This window comes from Pseudopipra pipra, chromosome Z (assembly GCF_036250125.1).
Source record: "Pseudopipra pipra isolate bDixPip1 chromosome Z, bDixPip1.hap1, whole genome shotgun sequence".
Lineage (NCBI taxonomy): Eukaryota > Metazoa > Chordata > Aves > Passeriformes > Pipridae > Pseudopipra > Pseudopipra pipra.
Window position 1 is genome coordinate 74415585 of NC_087581.1, and position 19593 is coordinate 74435177.

Consider the following 19593-nt stretch of genomic DNA (forward strand, 5'->3'; position numbering starts at 1 on the left):
GGTGATCCTGCTGCGTTCTCAAAGGCATCAGCAGCGTTAGAGATGGGGTGCCTCCAGAGCTCCCAATTGGAGGCCAGAGTAGACCAGTCATGGTGATCAATATGGCCAAGGCTGAGATGTTGTTTCAGGCAGTCCTTGTATCTTCTCTTTGGGGCTCCTCTCTTGCAGCAGCCGGTGGCAAGTTCACCATAAAGCAAGATCTTAGGGAGGGGGTGGTTGGTCCTTCATCCTGGAGATGTGCCCTGCCCAGCACAGCTGTGTTCTCATCAACATGGCCTCAATGCTTGTGACTGCTGCTTGTTCTAGAACAGATGTGTTGGTCACATCATCTGACCAGGGGATGTTTAGGATTGTTCGGAGGCAGCGTTGATGGAAGCGTTCCAGGAGTCGCAGGTGGTGGCGGTAGATGACCCATGATTCAGATCCATATGAGAGAGTAGACAGCACTATGGCTCTGTAAACACTGACCTTCGTACTTTTCTTCAGGTGTTTATTTCGCCAAACTCTTTTATGAAGCTTTCTGAAGGCACTGTATGCCTTTGCTAACCTGTTGTCTGTCTCTCCGTCAATCTCACCATCCGAGGAGATGAGGCTGCCTAGGGAATTAAACTGTTGGACTGATTTGAGCTCTGATTGGCCAATGGTGATGTGGGGATGATGGAAGACTTCCTGAGGTGCAGGTTGATGGAGAACTTCTGTCTTCTTTAAGCTGACTTCCAGCCCAAAGAGCTCAGCAGCCTCAGTAAAGCAGGATGTTAAACGCTGCAGAGCTGCTTCTGTGTGTGCAACAAGGGCAGCGTCATCAGCATAAAGCAGCTCCTGGACAAGATGGTTTAAGGTCTTGGTGTGGGCCTTCAGCTGCCTTAGGTTGAAAAGGCTTCCATCAGTACAGTATCGAATGTAGATACCGTCCTGATCATCGAGGTCTGCCGTGGCCCTTTGGAGCATCATGCTGAAAAAGACTGTGAATAGGGTAGGAGCAAGAACGCAGCCTTGTTTCACACCATTCTTTATTAGAAAGGGTTCAGAAAGTGTGTTGCCATATCTGACTTGCTGATCCTCGTGGAGTGAGATGATCATTTTAAGGAACTTAGGGGGACAACCTAAATGTTCCAAAATCTGCCACAGACCTTTTCTGCTCACAGTATCGAAAGCCTTGGTGGGGTCAACAAAGGTTACATAAAGACCTTTGTTCTGTTCCCTACACTTCTCTTGCAGTTGTCTGAAAACAAATACCATGTCTGTGGTGCTCCTGTTGGCTCTGAAAGCACACTGACTTTCAGGTAGAATTCCTTCTGCTATAGTGGGTATTAGTCTGTTCAAGAGTATTCTTGCCAGGATTTTGCCAGCAATGGAGAGCAGAGTAATACCATGGTAATTTGAGCAATCTGATTTAATTCCTTTCTTCTTATACAAAATGATGATGACTGCATCATGAAGGTCAGATGGTAGTTCGCCGAGTTCTCAACAGCGTACCACAAACTCGTGAAATTTGGTGTGGAGTGCAAGGCCCCCATGTTTCCAGACTTCGGGTGGAATTCCATCAATCCCAGCTGCCTTGCCGATTTTCACCTGCTATAAGGCCTTGAGGGTTTCTCCTAAAGTGGGGGCAGTATCCAATTCATACTTTACTGGATGTTGTGTGATGGACTGAATTGCTGAGTCTTGGACTACATGGTTGGTATTGAAAAGAGTCTGAAAGTGTTCAGATCATCGATTCAGAATGGAGGTTTTATCTGTTAGAAGCGTTTGACCATCAGCACTGAGTAGAGGACTTTGTACCTGGTATGTAGGCCTGTATGCTGTTTTTAGGGCCTCATAGAATCCTTTGTGACCGCCTGCATCTGCGCATAATTGAGTTTTTTCAGCTAGATCGGTCCACCACTTGTTCTGGATGTCATGGAGTTTCTGTTGGAGCTTGCTGCATGCGAGACGAAAGGCTGTTTTTCTTGCGTGACAGGATGGCAGTGCAAGGTGTGCTTGGTGGGCGGTTCTCTTCTTCCTCAGCAAGTCCTGGATTTCTTGATTGTTTTCATCGAACCAGTCCTTGTTTCTTGAGGGAGAACCCTAAGGATTCTTCAGAGGATTGCAGGATGCTGTTCTTAATATGGTGCCAAATTGATTCAGGAGAGGAATCTGCAGAAACTATGGAATGGTTTTCGAGCCTAGTTTGAAGGTTAGCCTGGAATCTGTCTCTTACTGTGGCTGATTGGAGATTGTTAACTTGGAGTCTTCTCCTTGGGATATTGCCCCTTTTAGGTTTGAATGTGAGATTGAAGTTGAGTTTACAGCGCACAAGCCGATGGTCTGTTTGGCATTCTGCACTGGGCATCACACGGGTATGGAGGACATCGCGGACATCTCTCCGTCGCACCAAGACATAATCAGTGAGGTGCCAATGCTTAGATCTGGGGTGCATCTAGGTTGTCTTCAGACTATCTTTCTGCTGAAAGATAGTATTAGTGATGGTGAGCTGTTGCTCTGCACAGAATTCTAGCAGAAGTCGACCATTATCGTTGCAGTTTCCAACACCATGTTTGCCTAATATTCCTTTCCAGGCTTCAAAATTCTTACCTACTCTGGCGTTGAAATCACCAAGGATAATGATCTTATCGTCTGCAGGCACCTTTTGGGTAAGGTGGCGCAGGTCAGCGTAAAATTTGTCTTTTTCAGCAGGGTCAGCTTGGAGAGTTGGGACATATATACTAAAGAGGACAACGTGCTGTTTGTTGTGTAGTGGAAGGCGTAGGGAGATAATGCAGTCAGAGTGACCTGTTGGCAGATTTTCGAGTTTAGGAACAATAGAGTTTTTGATCATGAAGCCAACTCCTGGGAGATGTTTTTCGGTTCTGGGCTTACCTGACCAAAAGAGTGTGTAACCAGCACCATGTTCTCTGAGGCTGCCTTCTTCATGAAGGCGAACTTCACTGAGAGCGGCAGTGTCGATGTTGAGACGAGCCAGCTCATGGGCAATTAGGGCAGAACGACGCTCAGGACGTCCACTATCCGCAGAATCGAGCATGGTTCTGATGTTCCAACATGCTAGAGTTAATTTAGGTACACCTTTGGAGGCAGGTTCGTGCCTTTGTCTTTTGATCTTTGTGCGACCACATTGGAAGAAGATGCCCGTTGGCCTGCGGTTAACCAGCCGGGTGAAAGTGGAGATAAGCTTTGTTTAGGCACCTTTTCTAGGCCCCTCTCCGAGTGGAGCAAGCAGTGCTGTCCTTGAAAAGGCTGCTTGGTCATTCAGGGTGCTGCCCCAAGAGACTCATCTCCGGTCAGTCTCAAATGACCAATATCCTGAACCGCCTGCATGCAGGGCTGGGTCTGCGGCTTCCAGTGCACCTTTCATCTGCCGTTTCGACCCTCGCCTGTCGCTACAGGACTTTTTGCATGTGAGTAAAGCCTTCAAGCCTGCACAATGGATTTTTAGGTGAGATGCAGTGTGCGCGGAACTGAACCCATCCTTTAATCCTGAGGTTCATCTGCCAGGGCCGAGCGAGCTTGGACGGTGGCAGCAAGATCCTCAGGACGTAGGTTTGATTAGAGTGACCTTCTCTTAGATGGATGGCCTTACAGGGCTAAACGAGCTCCATCTGCCCAGGTTTGGGATTAGAGTTGTCCTTCTCCTAGGATAACTGCCAGAAGGCTAACGAGCTCATCCTGCCCAAGAATGTATTAAATCTGGTCCTACGGTTTTGACCTGTCTGGCATGGGTGACCCTACCGAAGGCATGTACCATCGCCAGCATAGCTCGCAACCACATAGGGGTACACAGGCTACGTTCCTGTTAGAACGATTTGGGTAAGTCTTTCATTTCCTACTTTCCTATCACCTATCTATAAACAATCTGACGGAGATACCCAGGAACAACCATTTGTCCTGTCTACGATTACAGGATGTAACAGCGCAAAGCAAATATATACAGAACATGCCGAACCTGGGCAGTAGCCACGGGTGAACCAAAAACAAACAGACAAGCAAACAAACTAACCGTTCTGGCCCCCATACCCATCCAAGGTGGGGGTGCCTTTCAAGGCCCCAGCCTGGCCGGGACCCCCATCACTCTGAAAGGACCCACTATCCACCCTGACCTTATCCTTCCACCACTGTGTTACCACATATCTTCAGGTACACTGCTCACCTGTGACATTTCATACGGGATTGTCCTGCACCACCTCCTGCCAGTCGGAGGACCCCCTCAGCCCGCTCAACACCCTTCCCCAATCCTCCCCCCCTTCCGCCTCCCCCCCAAACCTGGAATGGCAAACCTCTGTGTGCTCGAAGCTCCCCTCTCCTCTTTCATGGGGGGGCAGTACCTGTCGGCAAGGCTCCCCTCTTCTCTCCTTTCTCCTGCCGTGGTCGCGCCCAGGGGCTGAACGGCGCGCGCGGAGCGCGCGTGGCGCAGGAAGGTCCTGGCAGTGGTGCGGGGACATCCCAGCAGCCAGGGGTCCCGCCCGCGTGCTGCGGGAAGGTCCTGGCAGCCTGAGGTCCCCCCCGTGCGGTGCAGGGACGTCCCAGCAGCCAGGAGTCCCACCCGCGTCTATCAGGCATACACATATATATATATAATATCTCTGTAATATATAACAAACATAATGAGCATAGAAACATGCTGGCCTCTCACATATGTGTGTACAATACACACACACACTTTTCCTAAGCCAAAACACCTTATGCCAGCTTTAAGCTGGAAAAAAGTCCTTACAGACAGTAATAAACCACTGAAATACAAGTTTATATTGGAAATGCTTAGGCACCCCTAACTATAATGATGCTAGCAGCCTCTTCCATAATTCCAATCCTAGAATTTAAAAACGCAGTTACTATTCTACAGTAGCATCAAAAGAGCCCTACTAACTCTCCAGTTACTCTAAGAAGAAATTACATTTTTTGTTGCTAGAGCCAAGAGGGACGGAGAGAAACCAGAAGCAATTGCTTCATGTATCAATACATAGTCTCTGTTTAAGTAATGGGGCATCTTACAAGATTTATTCTATAAAGAATAATGTTAATAGACCAATAAGGCAGCTCAGCACATTAATAAGGAAATATATTATGCCCAAAGTACTGCAAAACCTGTTTTGGTAGTAAAATGATAACTGGATGAAGGACTGTGATTGCAGTGGTAGCAAATTACACTTCGGGCTTCAGCCAAGGGTCAGAAAATGTTGTGCAAAAAAGTGTTCGCTACTGTACAGACTCACAAAAGACTTGTACATCTGAGTGAAAGAGTCAAACACAGTTCTGCAAGACTGAACAGTACTAAAGGTTTTACATTTAAGTTTGACCCTTGAATGTTTTCCAATATTGATTTTCTCTGCACTTATCAGCAGTCACTGTAACTCTGCAGACAACAGAACAGACAAATCGTGGTCACAGAGGCACAGATCAAAGAGGCTGCTTGAGCCTTCCTCCCTTTCAATTTAAAAAGTTAACAACCTTAGTGACAGGGACTGGAAACACTCAAGAGTTCTGCTGATACACCATGCTCAGAAGAAAGGGGTATTCTTTCCTCTTAAATACCAAAGACCACTTTTTTACATGAGAGTAGAACAGTGAATAAGATCTTTATAAATACGAATTGAAAGCTGGGTTGCTACACCCATATTTAGCCAGCTAGTTGACCTGATTTACAAATATTCCAAGCATCCTCTATGTTTCCGTCACCAAACATCATCTGGGTTTCAGGGGTGTCCAGTACAGTTGAAAATGAGGCCACTGATTTTAGAACCTAAATAGAATTCAAACAACCTAACATTAGGTTCCTACTTTGACAATGTCAGTATCTCGATCAGAAATTTGTTGGTTCCATTTAACTTACTAGCTCTGCTGGGCATAATTGCCTTCAAGAACAGATAAACTAGGTAAGACCAGAAGTCCACCTATACCACAGTCATTACTGAGTGTTCAAGGAAAAACTAAGACCATGGGATTTTTTTCTCATCACATTCTTCTAGATCCCAGCAACATGTGATGTGGCTAGTCAAGTTATTTATACACAGTACTTGGCTAAGAATTTTTCCTTGTGCTAGAACTTACTACAAAACTAGTACATCTGAAATACATTAATTCAAACAGAAAGAGCAGTAATCTTATGTTATTTAAACAATGTGTGCCGAACAAAAGACTTTGAAGACCATTGTTTCAAAAAGAGTACTTCAGCTGAATGCAAACAAAGGCTTACAACCCCCAGGGGAGTAAAATAAACATCAGCATATTTGCTCTGTAAGAAGTAGAAAGCTGCTAAGCAGTTTCTAACACCACCAAAACACAAGAGATTGCTGTGACTGTGAAAGGACTTATGCAATTAAACACTGACAGGGAAGTCAAGGTCTCAAGCACAGGCTCAGGTGGCACCAGAAGTCAGAGCTTCTGCATTTGAAAGAATATTTTTCCTAAGGAAATGAAAAAGAACAAGGCATTCAGTCTCTTCAGGTTTTGACAAAAGGAAAGGAATTTGAGCTGTAGGTCTGTGGGAGGAGACTTTGGAACAGTGGGTTTGCAAATGTGATCCAAAAAACCAGACTGGGAATGAACTGATTTGAAGAGCACAAATAACCAATGTAGAGACCCTATTTTTAATCTGAAATCAGTAATTCAGCTTTGTTCACAGGAACTGCTTGTTCACGAGAGCATTTGCAACAGTGAAATACCTCCTATATTTAAATGCCAATGGGGTTGCCAATTCCTAAGGGAGTAGAGTACCATCAACAGCACCAAAACATACTGCTACTTTTAATCTCCTGATTCTAATCTGTTAGTTCTTCAAGTACATGAAATGATGTGCACCCTTCAGTGTAGCGTGTGGTCAGGGATCTCTTCCTTGAAAAATCTAATTAGGAGCTCTTGGGCTTGCAGTCTGACACACTTCCCTACTCCTTCTACTCAACTTCACTCTCTTCTGCTAGTGAAAGAACTTAAATATCAGACAATTAAGTACTCTTAGGTGTTCATGAGATTCTCAACATTCTATAGAAAGCATTGAATCTCTGGCTTTTAAACTATTTAAATATGGTCTGCAATGCTTTATTAATTTAATTTATGTACAGTTCAATGTAATATCATCAACAGACATAGAGACCATATCCTTCTTTTACTAGCATGAATTTAGGAGCAGGTATACTGAATCACTGGAACTGAAACCATATACAACCAAGAGAGAGTACAAAACTAAATCCTCCAGCTTCAAAGATCTGCAGGAAGCGAGAGGGGATGGCTGCAATTATTATACACAGGCAGAATCCCATTTCCATTCAGAAGTCCACAGCCAATTAGAGAAACAGGAAAATGTGTAGAGAAAACACAGGTGAAATGAATACGCTTTCAACTAGTTTTTCTCATAAAGCATCTATCAGACTCCAAGAGAAATGCAGCTGACCCAGAGTAGCTGCCACTAAAACAGACAGCTTAAAATGGCTAATTAGGTCACTCCATGCAAGAACTATAATGAATGTCACCCCAATCTAAAATGCTGGGGAACATCCCTCCCAAATAAAAGGAAGTATTTGGGGATATGAAAACCACAGTAAGTATCACCTGATGAGGAACAGACAAAGAAAAATGCCAAATGCTGTCAAGCCCTGATACTTCAGATAATGGCTAAAATTTATAACTTCCTTCACTGGTAGGCAGGAGTACAATTAGAATTCTCATAACAGTACCTCCTATGTGCTGGCATACTATGTTATGTTTATACTGCTACAGATAGACTAGAAGATAAAAAAATAAATACTATTAAAAAGCATCCTTTTTAAGCCAAGGTAATAACTAACTTTTTTTCTTTATGTGGGTTTGGACACAGTTTTGCACATAGCTTATTGTTAACTGAAGTAATTTAGGCAATTTTCATTGTATGCACAGGAATCAAGCATTTAAGCAGCTTGCTACATACACAGAAGCCTCTATTTGAAAAATCACACAAAACAAGAACAAACAAGCTATTATGAGTCACTTAATAATCTCCTGCCCAAATAGAGCTTGATAATTAAACAGCTCAAATTATTTCTTAAATTGTTTAAATTTTGAAAAATTTGAATGTGTTTGGCTTCGAGGAATTGTTGAATGAAAAGCATCAGGAAGTATGCACACCCATTCTTTCATCCTCTACTTATGTTCAATTATATGTATCACTTGGAACTGACAGTGGTTAGAAGCAGCACAGGGGAATGAAAGCATGGGTTTTTCTCACCTTCTTCACAAAGAAAGCACAATTACAGTATTTTGACCACGAGGTCTGGACTCAAGTAATCACACATGGTTTTGCAACAGAAACCTGCAGGCATCTTTTCCCTAAAAATTGTGGGAAACATGCAGGGAAAGCACTGGCAATTTCCCGAAGAGCAGTAGCATATCAACAACTGAATCCTGAAGATTTCTCCTACTGTGTGCTGTGATTTTGGCCAGACATTGCTCTCTGCTTTCTCATTCATTTTGTACTGTTTGTGTGTCTTGCCCTTCATGGTTCCCCAGATCACTGTTCTTATCACAAGCTAAGTAAAATGGCCTGTTTCTTAATAACAGCAATGATCCATAAGGACTTGTGTCAACCCTTTAGTACCATGCCTTTGAAGTCAGAGAAAATTGCTAAGCAGCTCTGCAAACTTTGTATGGCTTCAAGAACATCACACTTCACTCCAAATCAAACCACTATGCAAAGCACCACAGAATATAATCTGTGGCAGGGGCCCAAAGCAACTTGATGCTTTCAGTGAAGAAGTATCATTGAAAGCTCAGTAACCAGTAAAACCAGTAACCAGTAAAAAGTATCTACAAAGCAATGAGGCTTATATGACAGAGGAGGGTGACTGACTGTTTAAGTTTTAAATTTTCTAGATCTTCAGAAAAAAGAAAAAGGCAAGTAAACTTATACTAAGAACTACACAAGATTGTTATGTGCCAGCATAATTTTCTACTTTTAACCCAAAAGCTGTGGCTGCCTCATCCCTGCATGAGCTCAAGACCAGGCTGGATGGGGCTCTGAGCAACCCAGTCTCAGTGTCTGTGCCCATGGGGCAGAGGGGGTGGAACCAGATGATTGTATCTCTTCCAACCCAAACCATTCTATGGTTCTATAATTCTGGTTCACCTACATATCTGAAGTTACAATGAAAGCATTTTATTAAAATTGCTTCAGATATCAAACCTATTTGACAACTGCCTCAGGAGCTCCACAATATAAACTATACAGTCTGGGAATACAGCTTTCCTTTCAGTCATTATTTTCTAACAGAGCTTTACCTTTAATTCTTCTCTTGGATGTTTTGTACATCTGCCTACATGAATCCACTCTACTGTTGGCACTAGTGAATAAAAACAGTGTTTTGATCTCTGCTATTAACAAAATGTTTCTCATTACCAACTTAAATACTTTTTTTTTTAAGAAAAATTAAAATGAATAAGGAATTTCAATTGCTAGGCATTGTCTTACAATTAACAGAGCTAAAATTCTATTGTCCTTGCATCACTGGAAATTATACTGCAAAACCAAAAGTGTTTAAATTTTTTATTTTTCACAATTCCATGAAAACTTGATAATATGATCCTTACAATCTGCCTTACTCAGCTTCTGAAGACCAGTGTTTGAGCAGAAACTCATAAATCACGACAGGCTTATGAGGAAACTCTAGATCTAGACTTTAACATGCCCTTGTTCTATCAAAACATAATGGTAACATCGATGCCAAAAGAAAACAAGACAAAATGACTGCAGCATCAAGTACTTAAATCAACAAAACCAATAAAACAACTTCAGTTTGGCAAATGAGGAAATTCAGACCCACACGGCTAATAAGCTTATATTTTCCTTCCCTAAAGGAAGTCTTGTTAAAACTAAAATAAAGATCACAAAGGATGCAAACAAACCTACTCACACAAACTCAGAACAAAGTTTTAAGTTTGATTTAAGAAAAACAGTGCAGCAACTTTATATTGACAGCAATTTGACGCAGTTAAAAGAAATCAAACAAAACACAGGAGATGAGATACTAAGAAGTTTCTTTACCTGGCCATTCCCAGGCTGGAGAAGTTAGAAGGAACTATCAAAACATCAAGCCTGGAGAAGGGGTGGGTACCCAGCGTGGAGAAAGCAGCCGAGAGGCACTGAGGGATGAGCGGGAGCAAACGTTCCTCGCAGAGCTCCACGAGGCAGCAGGGAGAGAAGACTCTGTGAGGAATGACTGCCTCCCAGCTCACTGCAGGGTTCTGGAAACGGCAGGGATATCCCACATGGCCACACATTACTTCATGCCAGCTGACAACAACAAAACAAACCAACAGTTTTATGTGAGATCAGAAATGTGCACGACTGACTATGCTAAGACAGGGATGTTCTCCAGACATCAGAAAGACAGAATGAATTTCCATAAAAGCAGCTCACTTGTATTCTCACACTGTTCACACACTGTGAAAACACTCATTAGTACATGAGTAGAACTGATAATCGTTACTCATAACTAAAAAGACAGTAGTCACATCTTGTTGTTATAACAGATATGCATCAAAGGAATAAATGCTCAAAATATATGTAAAGAGAACTAATAACAATAAAAAGCATTTATTCAGAAAATTCCTATTCAAATTTGACTACGAAAATAAAATCCCATACATGTTAACATACATTAACACAAACACGTGCAATTAGAATGAAATTCCATGAGGGATTTTTTTCTGTTGCTGTTACTAAATTCTCTCACTTTTAGTGATTCTTTTTTTCTTCTTAAGTAAAGAACAGCAGTAGATATCAACTCAGGATTATCACCATAGACATTCAATAATGCCGCATCAGACTCAGCCTTACTTTATGTTACTTTTGCAGGATATTCAGAGCTGTAGCTGGAAGAAAAGAGGGGTAAATCAAATCCTTCCTCAACACTGAGTCATATACCTTCATAATAAGTTATCTACCCAAATAGACTCATATCTAAACAGAAATCAACTTCATGTTTTCACCTGTTAGCCTGTCTTCTGTACAGTGGAGAGCTTCTCTTTGGTTTGAAATTTCAATTTAAAGAACCTCGTTCTACTATGCCTGGACAGGCACCTAGCATTGCCCAAAGCATTTATACTTGGAAGATCATGCTGAAGTTAAGTGCTGGCACAGAAAACAAAATGATAACATCTAGAAAAGGACAAGATTTTGCTGCAGTGTCAACACTTTAGCACATTACATAAGTCTTTGTGTCAAAGATGTGGACTCAAAGTTCTTCCATTGATTATGTATGTAAAGAAACCACATCCATCAGTACACTTTTTTTTTTTCTAAGCATAGTCTAATCCAGTATATTTCTGCTCTAAAACAATGTCACTTTGTATTTTATTATTAGAGTTAAGATTAGGCAGGAACACGAAAGCCAGCACCCCCTCTCTTGTAAAAATTGCCAAGTACTTAAATGACCACGAGGAGATAAAGTTAAAAACACCATAGTTCCATTTAACATTTACTTTGATACAGTCTCCTTAAGCCAAACTCACTGGCACCTGGATAAAAATTACATTACACATTTCAACAGCTTCTTTCAGAACTCCTTCCTTTTCCTGATGCCCAGAGTTTATCTCCATTACCTTATCAGAGGCATAGGCTTAACATTTGCTTCTCTATCCATTTCACAGCCTTTCTAGAAATGTCTGCTACTGTGCATAATGTTAGTTTGGTAACCTGGTCTCAGAAACTAAAATAAGTAACAATCTCTGTTGTGCTAACCCTAAATAAAGATCAACTGGATATAACTGTAAGAGCATATTTTTAAGGACATAAGTTTTTATGTCCTAATTAGCTGCAAAACACTTAGGGTTTCCTTTTTTGTCTATGCAATAGACACTCTGCTGCAGAGGATTTGGGGATTTTTTTGATCTTTTCCCCCCCAAGACACATTAGCTCTGTTTCTTCCACTGTCACCAACTCAACTGCTGCAGATATATCACACTGTGTCAGTTAACTCATCCAGTAACCATTACACAGATCAACTCATAACAATGACCATAGCACGGATTAAAACTTGCACTGACAAAAAGTTACAAAAATATTTCCTCTGTTTCAGAAGTTTTACAAAAGGTAGCAACACTGTGTCAAAATAATCTTTTGCACCAAATCAATAAAAATTCCTATTACCAAATGTGCTGTACAGTAGAGAGGAATACTATAGTGAAGTTCTACAGCTTACTTCAGCAGAGGCAGTCATATTATAAACATAAAAATGGCAAAGGAATAAACACAAAACAATTTCTAGAGGCTTATCAAACCTATAAACTATTTTAAAATTTGCATAGGCATGTCTTACTGATCCCAGGTAAATTATAAAAATTTCTATTGTCAACATTAATAACAAATTTTTTAACCAAAATTAGCCAGGATGCAAGCCATCAGAATCCTTTAATTTCGAATTCAAAAAAAATAACCCTATTACGTTCTCATGTTCCAAAATCTCACTAGCTTTACCAAAACCATAAGGACTTGCACCATCTTAATGTTAACACAGCATTAGCCCAAAACAGCTATCTAAAAGGCAAGGCTTTTTTTGGCAAAGTTTCAAATACTTATGACCTGACTCACCTAATCACCTTCTACAACAAAATAGCAATTTCTGTTGACAAGGGGAGAGAGCACTGGCAGTCGTTTGCCTGGACTTTTGCAAAATATTGATTAGAGCTTTCCACAGCTGGACAAACTGGCAGGAGACAGCCTAGCTGGTGGTCTGCAGGATGAGCACAGAACCGACCCCAGGCTGCACTCAGAGTGGCGATGGATAGTTCTCACTCCGGCAGGCAGCCTGGCACAGGTGGAGCTCCTTAGGAAATCATGTTGGGCCTCACACTGTTCATCACCTTCACAAATACGCTGCAGGGTGGGATTGGAAGCACTGCCTCCAGGTGTGCTGATGAGACCCAGCTAGGTGGTTAGAGGGACATATAGAGGGAGAGCTGTCCTACCGGGAACAGACAGGCAGGAGGAACGGGGCTGGCAGGAACAGTGAGAGGAGCAACACAGACAAGTGCCAAGTCCTGATCTGGAGTGACACAAGCCCAGAGCCCAGCACAGGCTGGGATTGTGCCTGGGGAGCAGCCCTGCTGAACAGGACATGGGGGTTCCTGGGGGACAGTCAGCTGAACATGAGTCACTGGTGTGACACTGCAGCCACCAAGGAAAATCAGAACCCATAGCTACACTGGCACTGCTGGCAGAGAGACAGACACAACCACCCCCTCTGTTCAGAGCTGCTCAGGCAGTACCTGGACTATCATGTCTCATTCCGGTCTTCACAACTCAAGGAAGACACAAGAGGGTCTAAAGGAGGTCCATGAGGGGACGGGAATTGTGAGCAGGCAATATTCTAGCAGAGGGCATTAGGTGTCCAGAATGGACTGAGTCCAGGTACATGAAAGATCTTAGAGATAGACATTGTAAGAAACAAGACAGGAACTGGCATTGCTGCAGCAACACAGGATGTAGGATACAAATCCTGAGGATAGTGGGATTTATGAACCCTATTGCTCACCAAGCGGGTTGTTTTCACATAAAAAGAACCACACCCACACCCATGAAATAATGCCTTTGGAATTATCTTCCTGTCAAGGTTTTTCTGTTCAGATTAAACAAGTTCTATTTTGATTCATGTACTAATATGACTCATTTTCATATTCCAGAGAGTAAATGGAAATTCTACCCATATATCTCATTTTTCAACAATATTATAAACACCAACCTGAAATCAGCTTGTACAGATGGCAATGAAAACTCAGTGTTTGTTGGAATAGCAGCTGTGAAGGACTGCTGCTTAACTTCCTGCCAGCACCCCACAGCAATGGTGAAGGTGGATGCTGGCATTGGCATAGACACATAGTAGTACCAGCTCAAGATATCTGTAAATAAAAAGAACATTTGTACAGTCATCAGTCTCGCAGCACACATTAGGTACTTGACATTTTTATGTACTTGAGATTTTGGGCCAAACCTCCCACCTTTAATCCTGGTATTTCTGAGGAAAGAAAAATAATTTCACCGACACACAGAAGAACAATCATACGTAACCACCATGAATTCAGTACTGTTTACTTGCACCTCCAACTTTGCTCTATCTGCTGATGTCTGTATCTGTAAATAAATCATCCATAAGTGGGATGTTATTAATGCAACTTAACCCGATTGTACTGTTACTGCCCAAGAATTACATCAGGCATGAAATCTAATAACACCTTTAAATACAAACATAAACAAAATATTAAAATTTAATTCTTTCAGCCTTGGACCTACCACTTTATGGTTTTGCCTTGTTTGTATTATGTCACACAGAACAAAACCTTTCTTTGTGTTCTGGACAGTACCAAACTGATAGCCAAATTATAACAAATAACACTAATGCTTGTGAATTGGACCTGGCAATCTGAGATACGTGATGTGTCAACCAGGCAGTAGGAAATCAAAGCTTGGACTCAGATAGGATATTACATAAGCCAACAATTTGCTCATGATATTCAGAATGTGCTAAAACAAGATGAGAGCCTATTAGAAGGTAAAAAGATGCTTTATCATTATGGGAACACAGTGTGGGAAGACAAAGAGTATGGTACAGGATGACTGTATGTACAAACAGATTTTGTTAAACTGGAGGACATTTTAGAACAGCACACTTTCCATTAATATAAATGTTGCTTAGACTTTCAGTTTGCCCCTTTAAAAAGGATATAGCTTAAAAGTCACATCCACACATTCATTTATGCCCATAATACAGTCACTACACCATACTAATAGATTAATTCTCTTGGAAAGAGCCTAGCATGAGTTACAACCTGATGAATCATGTGCAAACAACTGTAGCTGGGGCAACTGTGGAAACACACAAACTTCATTTATTTTAAGAGAACATTAATACTTGTTCTTTTGCAATACTATTTTGACTACGGCTGTGGAACACTACCAAAAATTTAAAAAGGAAAAATCCACAACCGAGTGGATATCACCAAGGCATAAAGGAAAGGAAATAAAGAACTGCTGCAAAACATCTCTTCATTTCCTACTTTAATGACCACAGAAGCTCAAGCTGTCCAAAGGAAGGACAAGCAAAAACATCTTTGGGTTTAGCCTCAATAAATTTTTCACCTGCTATTTAGTATGAAAAAACAATACTGTTTGTGAAGTCTTCTGAGAGGCAGATAAAGCCTTTGTCTCTTTATATGCACTTATACTCCCTTACCCCATTCCACTTCTGGCAACATTCAACATCAAACCCCTTTTGTATTGTCAGGTGAATGTATATTACTCCTCTAATTTTCCTAACCTCCCGTCAGTACGTAAGCAGAATGAACTACTTCTTTGCTCCAAACACATTAAGAACAAAGAGGATAACTGTTTGCCAAATTTCACCTCACCTTTTTTTTTTTATTATTAACTTAACAAAGCTACAAATGAGCCAAGACAAGCAAGTACCACCTTGAAAGAAAAAGGTCACTCAGGACTGCAACAATATATTATTTCAAAATACCAAACTCCTGATGTACAGAGTTCCATTGATAGAAACTGTGCTAGAGGCCCAAGCCAGCACACACTGCAGTCAGCAGCAGCTTTACCACTGACTGACATGTGCACAAGGCAAGGCTCAGAGGTGCTGCACTTAGCATTACACCTGTCACACACAGAGCATTCCAAAAGGCTCCATGTAGTTATGCTAATGATAAAATCTTAAGAATTAAATAACAGCAGGGGAACAGTGAAAATTTGAGGAATTGTAATGGAAAAACCATCACGTGTTTTCAACTATGCTATGAAAAAAGCACGGAAGTCAAAAAGCAGTCACAGAAAACTGTTCCAAACAGCACGAGGTGCAAAGGAGAAGGCTCTAGCAAATATGAAGAGATTGTCTAAAAGCAAATGGTGTTGGCCTGTGCTAGGCAAACAGAGATTAGAGAGGGGTGCAGTGAGAAACAAGTTTAGTAAGACAGGCTAGAGAAAGCAAGACCAAAGAGGCCTTTTTTTTAAAAAAAAAACAAACAAGTAGTTTGAACAGAATGTCAAAATGAATGGCAATCAGTTCAGCAGTGCAGAGAGAGCAGCACGTGCAGCATTCAGAGATTTACACAGAGTAGCAATGAACATATGCTATTTAGAGCAAACCATGCAAAAGAGCAAAGGTACCAAAGCCCATCCTATTTTGCAAGCATTATAGAAATCATGGGAACCATGAATCCTCCCAGAATAAGATCCAAGATTTCCATTGTCTCTACACACCTAACCAGAGCTCAATCCATTTCCTGCAGGGATTTTAGATGCCTTCTGCATTCATAGTGTAGAACTGTGTAGGATAACTGTATACTCATCCTACAGTTGTTCTGTCTTGAACAACAAAAATCACATGCACAGGCATGACAAGTGAGTTCTCTCTATAGAACCACAGAATCATTCAGGTTGGAAAATGGTGCATTGGCTGATCAGTGACTGAGACGGTCTTTATGCTGGCAACGCTTCCCTGCAGACAGAACCATGAAGAACTGTTTCAAAGGGAGCCTAACTAACTTTTATTTTGTCTTCTCACTACTGCTAAGACGGTCTCCCAGCCCGACCTTCTCTCCCATAATTTCACTTCCTTCCTTACATTTTCTTCACGTCAGTGGGCTTTGTTTTGTTTTCCTTCATCTGTATCACATGAGTTATCCCAGGACATAGATCGGGATCACAGCTCCACTTGACTCCTTTTCCCCTCTCCGCGTTTGCCCTGTGCTTTTCAGCGTCTACCTTGGAGACAGCACCACCTCTAGGATAACAGAAAACAGCGCAGCGGGAGCAGGGAGGCGACTTTCTTTACCAAACACAGCATTTTGTACCGTAACAACATCTGCAGACTAAGCAAGAACACCTTGGGAAGAACAAGATATTACGCTGGGGTTAGTCCATGGGAAAAATAGAGAAAGATCACCCCAGTCCTGCTATTTGTAACGGTATTTTAAAAGAACTTGAATTCTACACATAATTATTTTAGGCAATTATAATACTTCGAAAATATTTTGTTCTTTTCTCCACAGGAAATTGTGAAAATATTTTTTTCAGTTCTGCAGAGCAAATCTATCATGCCATAACTGTAAAAACCATGCAGCAACAATCACCTGTTCTATGGGTTATAACTGAAAAACCTTCCATGCAAACGTTTAACAAGAGCAGGAGATTTTAATCTATTTGTAATTGCACAAAACAACAATTTAAAGGTCGTTTATTTCTTCTACTTGAAATAATAATGATGAATGATGTAATTCCTTCCTAGAATTTTTAATGCATTTAGTTATCTCTGAAATCATTAAAATTGTTTGAGTCCTATAGAGTTCATTATAGCTGTAAAAAATGCCCGAGTTAGTATCTGTTGATGCCAGATGCAAAACCATTGTGAATATTTGTACTTATCAGTATGCTTTCCCTGAAATAGCTTGCACTAACACAAACACCACAAAATACAGATGATGTTCACAGCGTACTGCAACCATGAAGCTCAGCTACCTCTAGGGAAAAGGAGAGGTAACCCTACACAGCATCTGACACACAAAGTAAGAGCTAATGTTAATATAGAAAACTGCAGCTAAATAAGTAGTTATGCAAAAACTACTACTTGGTTGGAGCACCAGGATTAAGAACCCTCTAGCTTTCTGAAACTCTTTGTAACTCATAGAGATCTTTGATCTCATCTGAAAGCCAGAATTTCCCACAGAGCATCCAGGCATTCATGCCAGAGCATTTGTTCAGCACTAGCTCAGAGGGATGAGCAGATGTGATGAGCTGGCAGCTCCCACGAGGTACTCCCTGATACGTGTTGGAGATCAATCAACACCAGTGTTGGACTCCTTTGTTTTGCCTTTTGAAAAGTGAGAGGAGCAAAACAAAAGCAACTGTTGCTGCTGCTAAGTACAGAACAGCAGCAGTGGCTTCTGTAGCACCCTGTTTCCTCCCAGTAACAGTACACACCTTGTCACTGTCAGCGCAGATCTCAAAACAAGCTCAAGGATTCTATAATGGCAGAGTAAGCACGCAGAAAGCAACCCAGCCAACTTCACACCTAACAGCTCAGTATCTGCTTCTTGAACATGAATCAAACACGTGGAAAGGTGTTTGTGACTAAATGTATTTGCACCTTCTGTGTGTTATAGTAGCATGCTGAAGGAGAGGAAAACCGAGAAGCATTGACAAATAAATCCTATTGTAAATGGCTCCCATTGCACACACACAGCTCCGTGCAAAGCCTTCTCCCAAAGGACACTGCCAATGGCACTTTCCTGATTCATTCCCCTTTGCAAAGTACTCCCTAAAGAACCACGGTATTTTTAAACACTTTTAGGTCACACTCAAACAGTTACTATTTCTACTTGCATATGTGTCTTTATCACTATTTTCAAACAAAAGTGGCCTCACTCAATTCCACATGACGAGATCAACCACAGTTTTGTAGAAGGCAGAATGCAAAAATGACACATACAGGAGGAAACACACTCTTACCAAAATTCTGCAAAGGAGGAATCTGTGCATGAGAGCACACCCAGATTAGCTGTGCACTGGATTACTGCATCTACACACAGGGAGATGCATGTCTGTGAGGCAGAATGCAGGCCTCTAAAAGCATTAAGGAATTGACCTTGCTTGCTGTTCTTTTATTGCCTGCCTGCATACTGTTTATAAATACAACCTGTAAGGGCAAAAATATTCAGCTGACTTGTAATTTTCTTCAGAATAGATTAATTCACAACTGCTTGCCAAAATGCTAGTTCTTTCCGATAAATTGCATTTTAAAAAATATATTTTACGATTCTGCCAGTTATGTATCATTTTATAATCATGCAACACAACAACAGCATACTGCATATAAATAATATGGCAAACTTACTTTAATTGAAGTAACCCTGAAAGGCTTTTTCGTTGTGTAAAGACAAAACTTTAAGTTGGATACATTTCATATGCTTTTCATAATCGCCTAACAACAAGATCTACATGGGATAGGTTATTTAATACAACAGATCATTTTGAACTTTTTAACTCTTAAAAGTTCTACTAATTAAACTAATGAATTTGTATTCCTAAATTCATTAAGGATGTTTGGGTTTTAAAACATCCCTCTCAATACTACTTCTTTCCCTTTTCCCCCCATATCTGTTTTGTAAATTTTTACCATTCCAAACATCTCTCTGGTTTGCCATTTCCATCTGTATTTAAGCACCAAGATAATGAGGGTCTCTAATTAAACTAATTAAACATTGATGGCAAAGCCTTTTTCCTAGTCCAAAGTCAAGTCTTCTTGCTTTCTTGATGCTGAGACAGGAAAGTATTAATCTCCAAGTGAGCTGAGAAGCTCATCATGGCAGTTTTCCATATTTTAACAGCAGAGACGAGCCTTGAAAGAGGATTCATACATGGCCAAACATAACGAGACAATTCCATGCAAACAGATTAACTGATGGTTCTCAAATCAAGGAGATTTTCATTCTTTTTTTTCCCCCCAAGAATAAACTTGTCTATATAAAGGGGAATAGAAGATTCTTTCCCCCAGAAATACTTATTTCTAACCCTTTCCTATATGGTACTTTTTATCAGAACTACTTACACTAGAAAATACTGAACCAGTTTGACAC

The 19593-nt window shown here is 41.1% G+C and overlaps 1 protein-coding gene across 15 annotated transcripts in view; it reads right to left on the reverse strand.

The window, feature by feature from the left end:
* Positions 1-19593, reverse strand: part of AOPEP (aminopeptidase O (putative)) — a 168092-nt gene that overhangs the window by 136347 nt on the left and 12152 nt on the right. For all 15 annotated transcript variants that reach the window (XR_010426536.1, XR_010426535.1, XM_064641348.1 and 12 more), the window contains 2 exons: positions 13701-13857; positions 10004-10252 (listed from right to left, as the gene is read on the reverse strand). Coding sequence is in view for 13 of the 15 variants with exons in the window: in XM_064641348.1 (XP_064497418.1) it covers positions 10004-10252; positions 13701-13857 (406 nt within the window). In the remaining 2 variants the exon portion in view is untranslated. The remainder of the gene's footprint in view (positions 1-10003; positions 10253-13700; positions 13858-19593) is intronic.